This window comes from Hemitrygon akajei, chromosome 20 (assembly GCF_048418815.1).
Source record: "Hemitrygon akajei chromosome 20, sHemAka1.3, whole genome shotgun sequence".
NCBI lineage: Eukaryota > Metazoa > Chordata > Chondrichthyes > Myliobatiformes > Dasyatidae > Hemitrygon > Hemitrygon akajei.
The window spans coordinates 71,652,137-71,671,989 of NC_133143.1; the positions used below are offsets into that span (position 1 = coordinate 71,652,137).

Sequence of the window (19,853 nt, forward strand, 5' to 3'; positions counted from 1 at the left end):
AACAGTTCCTGCTACACCATCCACGGTCTTCTGCCTCCAACCGAATGGTTCCTGCTACAATCCACGGTCTTCTGCCTCAGACCAAACAGTTCCTGTTACACTGTCCACATTCTTCTGCTTCAGACCAAACAGTTCCTGCTACACTGTCCACGGTCTTCTGCCTCACACCAAACAGCTCCTGTTACATTGTCCATGTTCTTTTGCTTCAGACCAAAGGTAACTCGTATTGCTGTGCTCAACTCCATCCATGACTAGAGCTACCGCTGAAGGACCATAGAGATGATGATCACCTCACTCAGTCTACCTTCACATTAATGGTTCCAGGATGATGGCTTCTTGTTTGAAAGAGGCAGGATACACAAACAACTCATAAAACTCATGGAAAAAAGTTTCTATGTCGCTGAGACAATAAAAGAACATTACAGCATAGAAACAGGCCTTTGGCCCATCTAGTCTGTGCTGAACTATTAAACTGCCAAGTCCCATCCACCTGTACCTGAAGCATAGCCCACCATACCCTCAGATCCTGTACCTATCTGAACTTCACTTAAATGTTGAACTTGAACCCATATCCATCACTTCCACTGGCAGCTCGATCCACACTCTCACCATCATTAGTGAAGAGCTCCCCCCATGTTTCCCTTGAACGCTTCACCTTAACCCATCATCTCTAGTTCTACTTTCATCCAACATGTGGCTGAGAACAGCTCCAACACCTTTATCAAGTTTGCTGACGACACCATTGTTTGGGCTATATCAAAGGGGTTGCTGTCTCAGCAGTCAGGAGGAAGAAAGAAAATGTGGCTGAGTGGTATAACAGCAACCTCTCAATGTCAGCAAGCCCAAGGAACTGACTGTAGACAGGAGAGGGAAACCAGAGGTCTATGAACATAGAACATAGACTGTTACAGGCCCTTCAGCCCACAATATTGTGCTCATCCTATCACCTACTCTAAAGACTGCCTAGAATTTCCCTACCACATAGCCCTCTATTTTTCTAAACTCTGCATACCTATCTAAAAGGCTCTTCAAAGACCCTATTGTATCCACTTCCACCACTACCGCCAGCAGTGCATTCCACGCGCCCACCACTCTCTGTGTGGAAAACTTAACCCTGACATCCCCTCTGTAGCTATTTCCAAGCACCTTAAAACTATGCCCTCTCGTGTCAGCCATTTCAGCCCTGGGAAAAAGCCTCTGGCTATCCACACGATCAATGCCTCTCATCGTCTTATACACCTCTATCAGGTCACCTCTCATCCTCCGCTGCTCCAAGGAGAAAAGGCCAAGATCACTCAGCCCATTCTCATAAGGGATGCTCCCCAATCCAGACAACATCCTTGTAAATCTCCTCTGCACTCTTTCTATAGTATCTACATCCTTCCTTTAGTGAAGTGACCAGAACACAGTACTCCAAGTGGGGTCTGACCAAGGTCTTACATAGCTGTAAGATTACCTCATGGCTCTTGAACTCAATCCCACAGTTTGACAAACTTCTATAGTGTGTAGTGGAGAGTATATTGACTGACTGCATCCCGGCCTGGCAAGGAAACATCAAAGCTTTTGTACAGAAAATACTACAAAAGGTCATGGATTTGGCTCAGCACATCACAGGTAAAGCCCTCCCAACCACTGAACACATCTACATGAGACACTATCAATAGGAAAGCAGTATCCATCAAAGATCATCTCCACCCAGGCCATGCTCTTTTGTCACTGCTGCCATCAGGTAGAAGGTACAAGAGCCTCAGGACTTGCACCACCAGGTTCAAGAACAGTTATTACCCCTCAACCATCAGGCTCCTGATCAAAAGTGGATAACTAGACTCATCTATTGATTTGTTCTCACAACAAATGGTCTCTTTAAGGACTCTATCTTGTTATTTCATGTTCTCATTATTTATTACTATTTATTTATATTTGTACTGTTTGTTTTCTTCTATGCTCTACTCAATCTTTCATCGATCCTGTTTACAGTTACTATTCTATAGATTTGCTGAGTATGCCAGCAGGAAAATGAATCTCAGGGTTGTACGTGATGACATACGTACTTTGATAATAAAATTTAGCTTGTACTTTTACTTTGAACCCCAGTGGAAAAGCCTGCTTGCATTTACCCTATCTAAACACTTCAGTTTTGCATACCTCTATCAAATCTCCCTTCAGTCTTCTACACTACAGGGAATAAAGTGCTAACCTATATTCAATCTTTCCTTATAACTCAGGTCCTCTAGACCTGGCAACATCCTTGTAAATTTTCTCTGTAATCTTTCAACTTTATTTACATCTTTCCTGTAGGTAGGTGAATAAAACTACACACGATACTCAAATTAGGCCCCACCAATATTTTATGCAACTTCAACATAACATCCCATCTCCTGTACTCAGTACTCTGATTTATGAAGGCCAATGTGCCAAAAACTTACTTTATGACACTATGTACTTGTGAAGGAATTCCCTCATCTTTTTTTTTACTATACATCTCAGTGCCCTACCGCTCACTGTGCAAGTCCTACATTAGTTTGCTCTCATGTACCTTGTATAATTTATTGTATAAAGTAGAATTTTCAGCTCTATTTACTAGAGGCGTCACAATACTGCAAATGTGCAATTTCTTTAAATAACTGTAAAACAGAAAATAGTATTTTACTCAATACAAGTGCAATTAATTATGCATTACCTGACCCCAGAAAGTAACTGGGTCTTCAATATGACTTCCCACTACATCTTCAACTTTTACTGTGGTTGAGTGAACTCGGCCTTTTCTCCCTGGAGCGACAGAGGATGAGAGGTGACCTGATAGAGATCTATAAGATGTTGAGAGACACTGATCATATGGATGGTTAGAGGCTTTTTCCCCAGGGCTGAAATGGTTGCCACAAGAGGACACAGGTTTGGGGAGTAGGTACTGAGGAGATGTCAGGGTAAGTTTTTCTAAGTGCGTGGAATGGACTGCCGTCAACGGCGGTGGAGGTGGATATGATAGGGTCTTTTAAGAGACTTTTGGATAGGTACATGGAGCTTAGAAAAATAGAGGGCTGTAGGTAAGCCTAGTAATTTCTAAGGTAGGGACATGTTCGGCACAACTTTGTGGGCCGAAAGGCCTGTATTGTGCTGTAGGTTTTCTACGTTTCTATGGAAGTTAAAAACATAATATACGATTACCATGAAGCAGGTTTTAGATTTTTCCAGATGAAATTAGTATCACATAGCCTCTAACATAAATTAACTCAGCGAACTTTGCTGTTTATGCTGCTCCAGATACCCTCAAGATACAGCGCCAGAATTTGGGGTGCAATTCCCACCACTGCCTCTAAGGAGTTTGTACATTCGCTCCACAACCACAGTCCGAAAATGTCCAGGTCAGGGTTAGTATGTTGTGCCAGAAGCATATTACGTTTTGCAGAAGCACAGCAACACATGTGGGCTGACCTCATCCTCAGACTGTGTTGGTCATTGACACAAGCATTGCATTTCACTGCCCATTTCCATGTTTATGTGACCTATAAAGCAAAGGTTAATCCACTGGAAAAGCAAACAATTCAGATTCTGTATTTGCTTACACTCATCAGGAACGTGCAACTTAACAACGGATTTGAAGGCAAACTTGGGAGACAAAATGAATGATCAGGATGGGAACAGAGCACAGGACGCAGACTAGTAACTAGTTAATAGAACAGGCAGCTGAAATTTAACACTGAGAAGTGTTATACACTCAATGGCCACTTCATTATGTGCACCCCTTGCAGCTGCTTTTTAATAAAAAAATATCTAATCAGCCAATCATGTGGCAGCAACTCAATCCATAAAAGCATGCAGACATGGTCAAGAGGTTCAGTTGTTCAGACCAAACATCAGAATGGGGAAGAAATGCGATCAGTGACTTTGACTGTGGAATGATTGTTGGTGCCAAATCAGGGTGGATTGAGTATCTCAGAAACTACTGATCTCCTGGGATTTGTACACACAACAGACTCTAAAATTAATGGAGAATGGAGAATTTATGTGGGCGAAAACACCCTATTAATGAGAGGTCAGAGGAGAATGGCCAGAATGGTCCATCTCTGAACACAAGTTGAACCTTGAAGTGGATGGGCTACAGCAGCAGAAGAACACAAACATACACTCAGTGGCCACTTTATTAGATACGGGAGGCACCTAATGAAGTGACCACTGATTATGTTTTAGCCTAAAAGGAATAGAACCATAGAACAATACAGCACAGAAGCAGGCTCTTTGGCCCTTCTTGGCTGTGCCAACCCATTTTTCTGCCTAGTCCCACTGACCTGCACCTGGACCATATCCCTCCATACCCCTCTCATCCATGTATCTGTCCAAGTTTTTCGTAACTGTTAAAAGTGAGCCTTTATTTACCACTTCATCTGGCAGCTCATTCCACACTCCCACTACTCTCTGTGTGAAGAAGCCCCCCTCCAATGTTCCTTTAAACTTTTCCCCCTTCACCCATGTCCTCTGGTTTTTTTTTCTCCCTTAGCCTCAGTGGAAAAAGCCCGCTTGCATTCACTCTATCTATACCCACAATAATTTTATATACCTCTATCAAATCTCCCCTCATTCTTCTATGCTCTACAGATGTACAATTCTCTGAGAGGTACAAAGGATGGAGATCTGGCAATTCATATGCCTAATTCATTGGAAGTGCAGGCCATGTAGAAAAAGTAGTTAAAAATTAATCAAACTGGATCCTGACCTTTATGAACAGAGACAGGGAAGATATGACAGGATTTTATAAATCACTAGTCTTAGCTCTACTGAAACACTTTGTCCAGTTCTGGGAGTGACACAGGAAAGATGTACATTTTGGACACTGGGGATACAAACCGAGAAAAGCCATTCTCATTGGCAGAGCTGTCAACAGTTAGAGGGTCCAGAATAAAATGGCTTGTAAAAGAACCAGAACTACTTTAGCGAATATCTTTTTCCACAAGTGTTTAGAGTATGGCAGGCACAGCAAGGTTTGTTGTAAAGGCAGGGTCAAAAGCAGCGTTCAATAAGGATCTGAATTTGGGGCAGCACAGTAGCATAGCGGTTAGCACGACACTTTACAACACCAGCGACCAGGACTCAACACCTGGCACTGTCTGTAAAGAATTTATACGGTCTCCCCATGACCGCGTGGGTTTCCTCTGGGTGCTCCAGTTAACTCCCACAGCCGGTAAATAAATTGTCCTGCGATTAGGCTGGGGTTAAGTCAGGGTTGCTGGGTAGCCTGGCTAGGAGGGCCGGAAGAACCTATTGAGCACGGTATCTCGATAAAAAAGGTTATGCCATGACGATGTACAGAGCCTTTATTTAATGTGGCGCCAACTGAGTTACCAATGCCTGACAGCAGCACTACCCGTCTGTGGCTTTAGAATCGTGATTTATAATTCAGTTTATTAACTACAAGCACTACTCCTGTGGCCAGTGAGGACAAAGAGCTGCAGTCTCTTCCCTCGCTTTCTGTAGTAACCCGAGATATATCCCATCTTGTCGTGGGGACTTTTTTAACCTAATGATTTTCAAGAGTTCCCACACTGCCTCTTTCTTTAATATCAACATGTTACACCGCATCAGCTCATTCTATGCCGACCTTATATTCATCAAGATCCCCTCACTGGTGAATACTGAAGCAGAGTCTTCATTAAAAACCTCCACTACTTACTGACACCACGCAAATGTTTCCTCTTATCTCTGATCAGTCCTACCCTCACTCTCGTCATCCTTGTGCTCTTCACATGTGTAGAACACCTTGGGGTTTTCCTTATACCCTACTCACTAAGCTCTTCTCATGTTCTGCCCCCACCCAACTTCTAGCTTTCCCAAATCCATTTCCTGGCTGCCTTGTAACTCTCCAGAGCCCGGTCTGATACTTGCTTCCCAAACATCAAGTAAGCTTCTTTCTTCCACTTGACTAGATGCTCCACATCTCTTGCCAACAATGGTTCCTTAACTCTACCACCCTTTCCCTGCCTCAAAAGGACAAACTTATCTAGAACCTCATGCAAGTACCTCCACATTTCCATTATATATTTCCCTGAGAACATCTGTTCCCAAGTTCAAATTTAGGAAGATGACGCCTACAGCTGCAGTACTAGTGTAGTGTCACTGAGGTGGACATTGCAAAGTGTGTTTCTTCACATTCCTCTTGCATGGAACGTACTACATGGCAAATCAATGGATGCATCAAGGGCAAGAACCTGAAAATCTGACATTTTGTTCTCTACTAAATAAACTGTTGCAACACACACAAAATGCTGGTGGAACGCAGCAGGCCAGGCAGCATCAGGATTAGACGAAGGGTCTCGGCCTGAAACATCGACAGAGCTTCTCCTTATAGATGTTGCCTGGCTTGCTGCGTTCCACCAGCATTTTGTGTGTGTTGCTTGAATTTCCAGCATCTGCAGATTTCCTCGTGTTTGCTTAATAAACTGCTGTTGGTTTATTCTTAAAACTTTTGATCACAGAATAAATTAAGTTTGATCACAAAGCAGAAAGTGTTGGAAAACCATTGAGAAACAGAAGAAGCAGGAAAGATCACCTAACAGGAGCCACTGCCACATATCACCGTCCTGCAAGTATGAATTACTGGAGTATACAGCCAACAGCTCAGCATGGGAAATAAGCTCAGAAATTTTATTAGCTTTTAATAGCTGAGATAAAACCAATGTAGACAGTGAGCCAGTCATCCTGTGTTCCATGCTCTGCCAATGATAATCTAACCTTATTTTACAAATAACCACCATGCCACCAATCACAGTACCTGATTTTCCATTATCCTAATAGACAAGAATTTAACAATTTTAAATCAAAAGCTAAAGCCAACCTTTCATGATTTTCTTTGTTCAATAGTGTTTACAATCTGGTTATGATAAATAAAAAAATATAGTCAAGTTGACATGAGACACGTAGTGTCCGCATTTTCCAAGCCAGGCATACCAATGGGCTAATTCTGAAATCAACTTCTAAAACACAAGTGCTATTCCACAATTCACAACTCAAGCCGAAGGCCCCTTTAAAACATCAGTGTTAAATGTGTCACTTCACTTCTGATATAACATTATATCATTTAATATCCAAACTGTGAAAGGTGACTTTTCCCCACTTCCCTATAGCTCTTTATTTCTCCAAAACATGTAGGTCAGGGGTCAAAGATGAGGCTGACTTTATTTTCATTAATTTTTTTTTAAAGTTTAGAGATACTTCCAGCTCTTTGAGCCCAGCAACCTCCCTATTTAATCCTAGGCTAATCAATGAGTAATTAACCTACTAATCAGTAGGTTTTTGGACTGTGGGAGGAAACCAGAGCACCCGGAAAAAACGTGGTCACGTGGTGGTTGTACAAACTCCTTACAGATGGCACCAGAATTGAACTCCGAACTCTGACGCCGCAAGCTGTAATAGTGTCACACTAAGTGCCTCATATGGTCCTCTTCTTTCCAGCACCAGGACAATATTTCTGCTGGACCTGACATCATTATTTATTTATTGAGATGCAGCATGGAATAGGCCCTTCTGGCCTTTCGAGCTGTGTTGTCCAACAACCCGATTTAACCCTAGCCTAACCATGAGATAATTTACAATGACCAATTAATCAGTGTGTCACTGGACTGAGAGATGAAACCCACGTGGTCACAGGATGAATGTACAAACTCCTTACAGACAGTGATAGGAACGCCCATATCAAACTTATTACCACTCCTTTGGAAACATTAATAACGTAACACTGGCAGCATCAACCACAAGCTACACACCTTGTCTTTCAGAAACATCCGTTTGCCTTCCATCACCCATCTCCAGAATTTGCTGTCGGGGAAAAAATGCAGGGAAGTTATTACAGGCCTGAGGTTGGAAGTGTATGCATGTGCACATCTGTGTCTGTAGAGGAAAGGGGCTTGTTCTGCTGTTGTTGTTTTGTTGTGTTCTGTGTTGTTTTACTGAGCATACCATCTATGCTGGCACTGGAATGTGCGGCAGTACTTGCAAGCTGCCCCCAGCATATCCTTTTTTTTTAATAAAATGATATATCACGAATTTGCGTGTCATCCTTGCACAGGGGCCATGCTAATCTTCTCTGTATCGTTCCAATTTTGGTTGTTAACACAAAAGACACACTCCATTGTACGTTTCGATGTACATGCAATCAATAAATCTGAATAACCTGTAGAAGCATGAAGACATTCGACACAAATTATCCCACTAATCAAATGGCTACAATGATGTAGACCCGCCAATCGAACAGTTATAATGACGCAGTCCCACCAATTGAACAGCTACAACATTGTCAGTGGGCATGATGTATAGTGTAACGATCCAAACACTTTCCATATTTCTTTATGAAAGAGGAGGTCATTCAGCCTGCATGGTCTAACACCTTGCCCTACCAGTCTTCCCATTTCATCTATTAAATGTAACACTGTGCCACCCCAACTGCTTCTTTCTCCTGTACCTAACCAGGTACAAGCTCACTGCATCTCGAGACCAAGAACCTTGCTCTATACATCAGTAAAGAGAATATTAAAAGGCAATCTTATGAGAATAAAAGCCACGGTTTCATTCTGAATTCCTCATGATTCTTTCCAGTGATGTGAAACAAATACTGATTTACTGCAATGCAGAAGTTGACAGATTACCACAGGTCCTGTGCAGCTTACAGCTGACCTGTATACATTCCGTACGTATGGAGAGCACATGGGAGATCAGTGGGAAGAATGAGTCAGCTTCTGCCATGTGGGAACTTGGGTCACACCAAGGTCTGAATGGTTGAGTTAAACAGACTGCATTGATACACTTTGCCCTTGGTTGTCCTATGTTTTAGAGCACAAGACCACAGGACCACAAGACATAGGTTCAGAAGTAGGTCATTCAGCGCATCAAGTTTTATTTAGATACATTGTCAGGTAGCCACAATTCCAACAGTTCTCAGGAACGGAACCCTGCTGTAACCTGGGGAGCACCTGTATGCAATGACATTGCATTTTAAACCTAACATTATCAAAAGAAAATTCCATCTTAAACATTTGTTAAATTTATCCAGAGCTTTTTCATACTCTCACAGGATATAATGAACTAACATGTAAATTTGAAAATTGAAAGGCCTAGATAGAGTGGATGTGGCAAGGATGTTTCCATTAGTGGGAAGTCTCGGACCAGGGAGTACAGCCTCAGAATTGAAGGATGCTGCTTTGGAACAGAGATGAGGAACTTCTTTAGCCAGAGGTAGTGCATCGGTGGAATTTGTTGCCACAGAAGGCTGCAAAGGCCAAGTCATTGGGTGTATTTAAAGCTGAAGTTGCTAGGTTCTTGATTAGTCAGGATATTAATAGTTACAGGGAGAAAGCAGGAGAATGGGGTTGAGAAGCATAATTAATCAGCCATGATGGAATGCAGGAGCAGGTTCAATGGGCCAAATAGCCTGATTCTGCTCATATCTTATGGCCTTACAGAATTAAAAATCAGGTTTATTATTACAAGCATGAGTTGTGAAATTTGTGAACTTAGCAGCAAATAATACAATGCAATATATGATAAACGTAGAAAGTAAATCAATTACAGTAAATGTATATAAAATAATGTATATCGCTTTTCTGAGGCACCACTCCTTGAAGATGTCTTGAATACTATGGAGGCTAATACCCAAAATGGAGCCGACTAATTTTATAACCATAAAACAATTACAGCACGGAAACAGGCCATCTCGCCCCTTCTAGTCCATGCTGAACGCTTACTCTCACCTAGTCCCACCTACCTGCACTCAGCCCATAACCCTCCATTCCTTTCCTGTCCATATACCTATCCAGCAAAGATGAGGAAATCTGCAGATGCTGGAAATTCAAACAACACACACAAAATGTTGGTGGAACACAGCAGCCCAGGCAGCATCTATAGGAAGAAGCACTGTCGACGTTTCGGGCCGAGACCCTTCGCCAGGACTAACTGAAAGGAGAGATACTATGAGATTTGAAAGTAGTGGTGGGGGGGGAATGCGAAATGATAGGAGAAGACCGGAGGGGGTGGGATGAAGCTAAGAGCTGAAAAGGTGATTGGTGAAAGTGATACAGAGCTGGAGAAGGGAAAGGATCATGGGACGGGAGGCCTCAGGAGAAAGAAAGGGGGGAGGAAGCACCAGAGGGAGATGGAGAACAGGCAGGATGATGGGCAGAGAGAGAGAGAAAAAACAAACAACTAAATATGTCAGGGATGAGGTAAGAAGAGGAGGAGGGGCATTAACAGAAGTTAGAGAAGTCAATATTCATGCCTTCAGGTTGGAGGCTACCCAGCCGGTGTATAAGGTGTTGTTCCTCCAACCTGAATGTGGATTCATCTTGACAGTAGAGGAGGCCATGGATAGACATATCAGAATGGGAATGGGACGTGGAATTAAAATGTGTGGCCACTGGGAGATCCTGCTTTCTCTGGTGGACCGAGTGTAGGTGTTCAGCGAAACGGTCTCCCAGTCTGCGTCGGGTCTCACCAATATATAAAAGGCCACACTGGGAGCACCGAACGCAGTATACCACACCAGCCGACTCACAGGTGAAGTGTTGCCTCACCTGGAAGGACGGTCTGGGGCCCTGAATGGTGATGAGGGAGGAAGTGTAAGGGCAGGTGTAGCATGTGTTCTGCTTACAAGGGTAAGTGCCAGGAGGGAGATCGGTGGGAAGGGATGGGGGGGAACGAGTGAACAAGGGAGTCACGTATGGAGCGATCCCTGCGGAAAGCAGAAAGTGGGGGGGGGGGGGAAGATGTGCTTGGTAGTGGGATCCCGTTGGAGGTGGCGGAAGTTACGGAGGATTATACGTTGGACCTGGAGGTCCCTTCCCACCGATCTCACTCCTGGCACTTATCCTTGTAAGTGGAACAAATGCTACACCTGCCCTTACACTTCCTCCCTCACCATCATTCAGGGCCCAGACAGTCCTTCCAGGTAAAGCGACACTTCACCTGTGAGTCGGCTGGTGTGGTATACTGCGTCCGGTGCTCCTGGTGTGGCCTTTTATATATTGGTGAGACCCGAAGCAGACTGGGAGACCATTTCGCTGAACACCTACACTCGGTCCACCAGAGAAAGCAGGATCTCCCAGTGGCCACACATTTTAATTCCACATCCCATTCCCATTCTGATGTGTCTATCCATGGCCTCCTCTACTGTCAAGATGAATCCATACTCAGGTTGGAGGTACAACACCTTATATACCGGCTGGATAGCCTCCAACCTGATGGTATGAACATTGACTTCTCTAACTTCCGTTAATGCCCCTCCTCCCCTTCTTACCCCATCCCTGACATATTTAGTTGTTTGGTTTTTTTCTCTCTCTCTCTGCCCATCACCCTGCCTAATCTCCATCTCCCTCTGGTGCTCCCCCCTTCCCCCTTTCTTTCTCCCGAGACCTCCTGTCCCATGATCCTTTTCCTTCTCCAGCTCTGTACTACTTTCACCAATCACCTTTCCAGCTCTTAGCTTCATCCCATCCCCTCCGGTCTTCTCCTATCATTTTGTATTTCCCCCTCCCCTACTACTTTCAAATCTCTTGGTATCTCTCCTTTCAGTTAGTTCTGACAAAGGGTCTCGGCCCGAAACGTCGACAGTGCTTCTTCCTATAGATGCTGCCTGGCCTGCTGTGTTCCACCAGCATTTTGTGTGTTTTGTTCATATACCTATCCAATTTTTTTTTTAAATGACAATACCGAACCTGCCTCTACCACTTCTACTGGAAGCTCAATCCACACAGCTACCACTCTCTGAGTAAAGTTCCTCCTCGTGTTACCCCTAAACTTTTGCCCCCTAACTCTCAACTCATGTCCTCTTGTTTGAATCTCCCCTACTCTCAATGGAAAAAGCCTATCCATGTCAACTCTATCTATCCCCCTCATAATTTTAAATACCTCTATCAAGTCACCCCTCAACCTTCTACGCTCCAAAGAATAAAGACCTAACTTATTCAACCTTTCTCTGTAACCTAGGTGCTGAAACCCAGATAATATCCTAGTAAATCTCCTCTGTACTTTATTTCGTTCACATCTTTCCTATAATTCGGTGACCAGAACTGTACACAATGCTCCAAATTTGGTCTCACCAATGCCTTGTACAATTTTAACATTACATCCCAACTCCTATACTCAATGCTCTGATTTATAAAGGCCAGCATACCAAAAGCTTTCTTCACCACCCTATCCACATGAGATTCCACCTTCAGGGAACTATGCTCAGTTCAGTTCAGTTTGTCATTTAGAAACCACAAATGCAATGCAGTTAAAAAATGAGACAACATTCCTCCAGAATGATATCACGAAAGCACATGACAAAACAGACTACACCAGAAAATCGGCATAACGTTTGGTAATCCCCAAATCCAGAGTCTGGAGAGGCTGCTGCATATTAATATCGCACTACCATCTTAGCGCATTTCCCGGAAAGGAGCTCCAAACCCACCAGACAAATCAAGACTACCCAGACACACCAAGTCAGGAGACCAACTCTACCACCCAACAAACCAAAAACTAAAGCTACAAGACCTACACAAAACCACATAGTTACATATAGTTATAGTTAACATACAGTTACAACAGTGCAGACAATACCATAATTGATTAAAAAAAAGACCATGGGCACAGTAAAAATAGTCCAAAGATGTTAAAAGACTATAAGTTCGAAAGAAACCACCACACTGTTTCCACAAGTCCTCAGGGTCCCAATAGACTCATCATCCCACACATGTGGCAGAAGGGAATACCCCTGCTATGGACTTCCAAGGCGCCGTTGGACTCAGCACACTCGTAGATGCAGCACACAATGAAAGCTCCATCGGACCCAGCCTCGCAGACGCAGCACACAGTGAAAGCGCCCCAACCGCAGCGGACTTCGTGTCCGTCGAACCTCCAAGCTTCCCCTCTGGCACAGCCTCTCTGAGCACCATCCTCTGCCAAGTGCACTACGACACTCCCGCCAACGGCAACTCGACTCCGAGGACTGGGGGCCTGTTCTTCTCAGCAGAGACCCGGACCTCACAACAGCAGCAGCAACGAAGGCCTTCCTGGAGATTTCCAGATCCATTATTCCTAGATCACTCTGTTCTACTGCATTTCTCAATGCCCTACCATTTACCATGTATGTCCTATTTTGATTATTCTTACCAAAATGTAGCACCTCACACTTATCAGCATTAAACTCCATCTGCCATCTTTCAGCCCACTCTTCTAACTGGCCTAAATCTCTCTGCAAACTTTGAAAACCTACTTCATTATCCACAATGCCACCTATCTTAGTATCATCTGCATACTTACTAATCCAATTTACCACCCCATCATCCAGATCATTAATGTATATGACAAACAACATTGGACCCAATACAGATCCCTGAGGCACACCACTAGTCACCGGCCTCCAACCTGACAAACAGTTATCCACCACTACTCTCTGGCATCTCCCATCCAGCCACTGTTGAATCCATTTTACTACTTCAATATTAATACCTAATGATTGAACCTTCCTAACTAACCTTCCGTGCAGAACCTTGTCAAAGGCCTTACTGAAGTCCATATAGACAACATCCACCGTTTTACCCTTGTCAACTTTCCTCGTAACCTCTTCAAAAAATTCAATAAGATTTGTCAAACATGACCTTCCATGCACAAATCCATGTTGACTGTCCTAATCAGACCCTGTCTGTCCAGATAATTATATATACCATCTCTAAGAATACTTTCCATTAATTTACCCACCACTGACATCAAAATTACAGGCTGATAATTGCTAGGTTTACTCTTAGAACCCTTTTTAAACAATGGAACCACATGAGCAATACGCTAATCCTCCAGCACCATCCCCATCTCTAATGACATTTGAAATATTTCTGTCAGAGCCCCTGCTATTTCTACACTAACTTCCCTCAAGGTGCTATGAAATATCCTGTCAGGACCCAGAGATTTATCCACTTTTATGTTCTTTAAAAGCGCCAGTACTTCCTCTTCTTTAATCATCTTAGTTTCTATTACTACCCTACTTGTTTCCTTTACCTTACACAATTCAATATCCTTCTCCTTAGTGAATACCGAAGAAATTGTTCAAAATCTCCCCCATCTCTTTTGACTCCACACATAGCTGTCCACTCTGATTCTCTATTTTATCCCTCACTATCCTTTTGCTATTAATATAATTGTAGAAACCCTTTGGATTTATTTTCACCTTACTTGCCAAAGCAACCTCATATCTTCTTTTAGCTTTTCTAATTTCTTTCTTAAGATTCTTTTTACATTCTTTTACAATTTTACAACTTTCTGTAGCTTCTTTCAGTCCCACTCCCCCTCCAATACCAAACAGTGATACAGCCTGTCAGAATGCTCCCTCTGCTTCATCTTGGGAAGTTTTGAGTTTTTTTGGATGACAAACCAAATCTCTTCAAACTTCTCATGAAGTATAGCCACTGTCTTGCCTTCTTCATAGTCGCATCAATATGTTGGATCCTCAGAGATCTTGACACCCAAGAACTTGAAACTGTTCACTCTCTTCACTTCTGATCCCTCATCTTACCCTCCTGAAGTCCACAATCAGCTTTCGACTTACTGATTTTGAGTGCAAGGTTGTTGCAGCAATACTACTCAACTAGCTAGTATATCTTGCTCCTGCATGCCCTCTCATGTCCATCTGTGATTACACCAACAATGGTTTAATCAGCAAATGTACAGATGCCCTTTGAGCTATACTTAGCCACACAGTCATGTGTATAGAGGGAGTAGAGCAGTGGGCTAAGCACACACCCCAGGTGCACCAGCATTGCTATATCTATCACAATGGAATAAAGGGAATTACAGAGGCATGAGAGAGGAGTTTTCCCAGGTGGATTGGAGGATACTGGCAGGGATGTCGGCAGAGCAGTGATGGCTGAAGTTTCTCGAAATAGCTCACAAGGCGTAGATATGCCCCATAGAAAGAAGTTCTCAAATGGCAGGGGTAGGCAACCATGGCTGACAAAGGAAGTTAAGGACTGCATAAAAGCCAAGGAAAGGGCATATAAAGTAGTAAAAATGAGTGGGAAATTGATGATTGGGAAGCTTTTAAAATCCAATAAAAGGAAACTAAAAAAGCTAGAAGAAGGGAAAAGATTAAAAATGAGGGCAGACTAGCCAATTATATAAAGCAGGGTACCAAAAGTTATTTTTCAGTTTTTTTTAAAAAGAGTAAAAGGGAGGTGAGAGTTGATATTGAACCACTGGAAAATGATGCTGGTGAGGAAGTAATGGAGGACAAAGAAATGGCAGGTGAATTTAATGGGTACTTGGCATCTGTCTTCAATGTGGAAGACACTAGCAGTGTACCAGAGGTCTGTGAGTGTCAGGGAATAGGAGTGAGTGCCATTGCTATTGCAAAGGAAAAAGTGCTAGGTAAAATGAAGGATCTTAAGGTGAATAAGTGACCTGGGCCAGATGGACTACATTCCAGAGTCCTGAGAGAGGTTGCTGAAGAGATAACAGATGCACTGGTCATGATCTTTTAAGAATCACTTGATCCTAGCATGGTCCCAGAGGACTGTAAGATTGCAAATGTCACTCCACTCTTTAAGAAGGGAGGAAGGCAAAAGAAAGCAATTATCTTTTCTTTTTACAATATTTTTATTCAGAAGAAAAAAAAACAAGATTTACAGAGTGCAGCACATACATCTCAACATAACTTGGGTACATTCATATATTGTAATAAAATTGATCAAATGTTATAGCATAACACATAAAGGTATACCACCCTGTAATCAAAAATTAGTCCTGACAAAGGGTCTTGGCCCGAAATGTTGACAGCGCTTCTCCCTATAGATACTGCTTGGCCTGCTGTGTTCCACCAGCATTTTGTGTGTGTTGTTGTTTGAATTTCCAGCATCTGCAAATTTCCTCGTGTTTGCTCTTTAAATACAATGTTGGCATTTTTTCAAGGAGAATAGAATATAAAAGCAAAGAGATAATGCTGAGCCTTTACAGGACACTAGTCAGGCCATACTTGGGAGTACTGTCAACAGTTTTGAGCTCCGTATCTCAGAAAGAATGTGTTTCATTGTAGAGTCCAGAGGAGGTTCAGGAGGATGATTCCAGGAATGAAGGGTTTAACATATGAGGACAGGTTGGCAGCTTTGGGCCCGTACTCACTGGAATTTAGAAGAATGCGGTGGGATCCCATTGAAACAATTGAATGTTGAAAGGACTGGACAGGGTGGATGTGGAGAGCATGTTTCTTATGTTGGGGGTATCCAGAACTAGAGGACACAGTCTCAAGATTGAGGGATGACCCTTTAGAACAGAGGTAAGAGAGTAGTAAATCTATGGGATGCTCTGCCACAGGCTGCAATGGAAGCCAAGTCCGTGCTTATACTTAAGGTGGAAGTTGATCATTTCCTGATTGGTCAGGGTATCAAAGGGTATGGTGAGGTAAGAGGGCAGGTTAATGGGCCTGAATGGGATCTGGATCAACCATGATGGAATGGCAGAGTAGACTTTATGGGCTGAATGGCCTAATTCTGCTCCTATGTCTTACGGTCAGCAAGGAGGAGACATTATCACCAAGCCATAGGAAGTCAAGGATCCAGTTGCAGAGGAAGGTACAGAAGACCAGGTTCTGTAGCTTATCAACCAGGAATGGGAGTGCTGGTTAAACGCTGAGCTATAGTCAATGAACATACTGTAGTCCTGACATACTGCAGGTGTTTGTATTGTACAGTAGCAGATCTGAATCACTCCCACCACCAAGCACAACTTTCCCTCCCCAAATCCCACCGCCTCCTCCACTGCCGTGATGAGGCCATAATTCGGTTGAAGGAACAACATCTTATATTGTTTGGGTAGCCTCCAACCGGATGACATGAACATCGATTTCTCAAACTTCCAAAAATGCCTCCCACCCTTTCCCATCCCCTTTTCCCTCTCTCACCTCATCTCTATGCCCACCCATCACCTCACTCTGGTGCTCCTCCCCCCCTTTTTCTTTCTTCCATGGCCTTCTGTCTCTTTCACCAATCAACTTCCCAGCTCTTTGTTTCATCCCTCCTCCTCCAGGTTTCACCTATCACCTGATGTTTCTCTCCCCTCACCACCTTTTAAATCTACTCCTCAGCTTTTTCTCTCCAGTCCTGCTTAAGGGTTTTGACCCAAAACATCGACTGTACTTTTTCCCCCATAGATGTTGCCCGGCCTGCTGAGTTCCTCCAGCATTTTGTGTGTTGCTCAGATTTCCAACATCTGCAGATTTTCTCATGTTTGTGACCGAATCACTCCCTTCAATGTGTAAATGGAAGTAAATGACACTGCAATGGTTAACACAGTTTGAATACAGGTCATCAAATTTTAAGGAGTGTTGCTGCGTAACAGCATAGCCAAAATAATTGATCAGTTGATCAAAACTAGTGAAAATGAAGCTTGTGAACTATTCACACAGCCTATATAAACTGTGTACGGGGGAAGGTGTTAGAGGTAGGTGTTTTAAACAGAGTGGTGGTGTATGAAACACTCTACCAGTGGTGGTGTTGGAGGCAGATACATTAGGGACATTTTAGAAACTCTTAGAGGAACACATGGATGATAGAAAAATGGAGGGCTATGTGGGAGGGAAAGGTTAGATAGATTTTAAAGTAGGTTAAAAGATTGGCACAGCATTGTGGGCCAAAGGGCCTGTACTGTGCTGTAGTGTTCTGCATTCTGTGTTGTATACGAATCCAACATGCTCTTAAAACAAGAAGCCGTTTCTTTTTCATTAATCCAGCTTTCAGAGTGACGTACATAAACGGACCACCTCCATTGTTTCCTATACAAATTAGGTCAGCCACCTGAGATTGATGCAGCATTTCATAAACTCCAATCTGACTTTATGACAGCTCTGTTGTCACATCTTCACATCCTCTGCAAATCTATCTTTAATGTAAAAATGTTCTCCTGAAATTTCCCTACATCCTCCTCACAGCCGCTCTGCTTTTGAACTTCATCAATAAATGAGATGGGCAATTTAACTTCAATAAATTGCCCATCTCATTCATTGATGAAGAATGAATAACTGGGCCCATCTTTGAAGTTGATACAACCTCCGAAACTGAAAATGACCAATTCCCATTATTCCATATTTAACTAATTATCACTCTACAACAATGCACTACCCCAAATAATGTCTTATACACATCTTACATATTTGAGTATAAATGATTACAGGGAAAGGGGAGGAGAATGGAGTTGAGCGAAATAATAAATCAGCCATGTTCAAATGCCAGAGCAGACTCAATGGACCAAATGGCCTAATTCTGTTCCATTGTATAATAGTCTTATTGAAGTCCAATATACAAATCTACTGATTTTCCTTTATCTATTCATTTAATTACAAAGCATAATTGTTGTCTCCTTGCTTTTTAACTTTGATAATACCATTCTCTCTATTCTACAGATAGTTGCCCCGGAATTCAAGCACCTGGAAGCTGTTGAGAAATGCAAGCATAAACTTAGGACGGTCCCAACGTATCCTCAATATGATGCATTCGAATTCTGCTTAGAAGTCTGATGAACAGCCATCTTACTGACACTCTTCTGATCATCCAACTGCATACATCAAATGATTCCAGTTATCTATTCTACTAGTCTGTCTGTCTAGGTACCATATCCGATGCGGACGTTGGTGACCATGGTTTTCACTAGTCACAACATCAAAAAACTCCTACACATTTGTGAAATGGTCTGATAACTGTCCTCAGCCTGTTGATGGGCTATTATGCTAATAGGCCCCTTTCCCTGAAACGTAGTGTTTTCTCTGTCATTGGCCTGCGCACAACAGCAAACTCAAAATCCACCTTACTCGGTTGTACTGAAACTACACGCTGTTGACATCTGGACACCCGTAACTTACCAGCTCTGCAAGCCTCAGGGATAAAAATACCTTACATCAAATCTTGGTTCTATCAGAGAGCGGGACAATTCCCCTCCGCCTGGATTCCCGCGTGGACGCGGCAGGCCAGCGCCAGAGGGAAGGAGGGGCTGTTCCCTCCAACTAAATACCCCCCCCCCCCCGGTCAAACAACTGAGATGAGGGTATGTAATCAAACCGCCAGGATCTTAACATCTAACAGAAAATACTGTCATTGCAAAATGTAGTTACATTAAGCGTAGGAAAATCGCAAACAACAAAAAAAATACACAAGTCGAATCTATTCTGTTGCAGACGGCGAGAAAGAAGCCCTTTGGCCCACCCGTGCCGACCATTGACGCCGAAAGCATTCAGTAATTTAGTTACTAAATGTGAACGTGTCTTTCGTTTAGCATATGTATGGACACGTACTGTAAGTAAAATTGTGACGTGCCGAATAGCTCCAATTTGCAGCACGCTTAATCGCCGCTACTGTTATGCCATGAGTGCATTTTGGTTGCGACTTTAAGGCTATTTTCAAGATTTTGGAAATCTACAATTTACCACAATCCTGAAGCAGGGTTTTGACCCAAAACGTCGACAATTGTCCCCGTCCGATACCGCTCGTCGCGCTGAGTTCCTCCAGTTCACTATTGTGTATGGTAAGCGAGCACGGTCAGCCATTGGAAACCAATACCACTCACTACTACCCGAATATACAACAGTATATTCGAAAGGAATAGAACGTATATTCAGTGGGACTTTACTGGGTACACCTGCTCCATTAATGCAAATATCTAAGCTAATTAAGTGGCAGCGGCTCAATGCAGACATCCCACCCTGAAAAAAACTCATTTCAGGGAGGTAGCACCACCACCCCCGCCCCGCTAATAGCCTCAATGCTAATAGTTAAATGCTAATACAAATAGTTTTTCTATTTCTTTTGCAAACTTTCCTTGTACTGTGATATGGCTTGCTTGGCAGATTTGAGCAT

At 43.0% G+C, this 19,853-nt stretch overlaps 1 protein-coding gene, 1 long non-coding RNA gene and 1 pseudogene across 5 annotated transcripts in view; 1 reads left to right on the forward strand and 2 right to left on the reverse strand.

The window, feature by feature from the left end:
• stk31 (serine/threonine kinase 31) overlaps positions 1 to 19,524 on the reverse strand; it is a 152,405-nt gene extending 132,881 nt beyond the window's left edge. For 3 of the 4 annotated variants that reach the window (XM_073024607.1, XM_073024608.1, XM_073024605.1), the window contains exons 1-3: positions 18,863 to 19,016; positions 7,755 to 7,806; positions 2,681 to 2,769 (exon numbers count right to left, since the gene is read on the reverse strand). In XM_073024607.1, coding sequence (XP_072880708.1) covers positions 2,681 to 2,769; positions 7,755 to 7,794 — 129 coding nt within the window. In that variant the 5' untranslated portion in view covers positions 7,795 to 7,806; positions 18,863 to 19,016. Of the gene's footprint in view, positions 1 to 2,680; positions 2,770 to 7,754; positions 7,807 to 18,862; positions 19,017 to 19,423 lie in introns of those variants that run through there. The other variant, XM_073024606.1, reaches the window with a different exon arrangement.
• On the reverse strand, positions 8,014 to 8,113 carry LOC140714018 (U6 spliceosomal RNA; annotated as a pseudogene).
• The window catches only part of LOC140713926 (uncharacterized), a 38,175-nt gene continuing 37,503 nt past the window's right edge, over positions 19,182 to 19,853 (forward strand). The window contains exon 1 of the long non-coding RNA XR_012095775.1: positions 19,182 to 19,521. This is a non-coding gene — a long non-coding RNA (uncharacterized lncRNA). The remainder of the gene's footprint in view (positions 19,522 to 19,853) is intronic.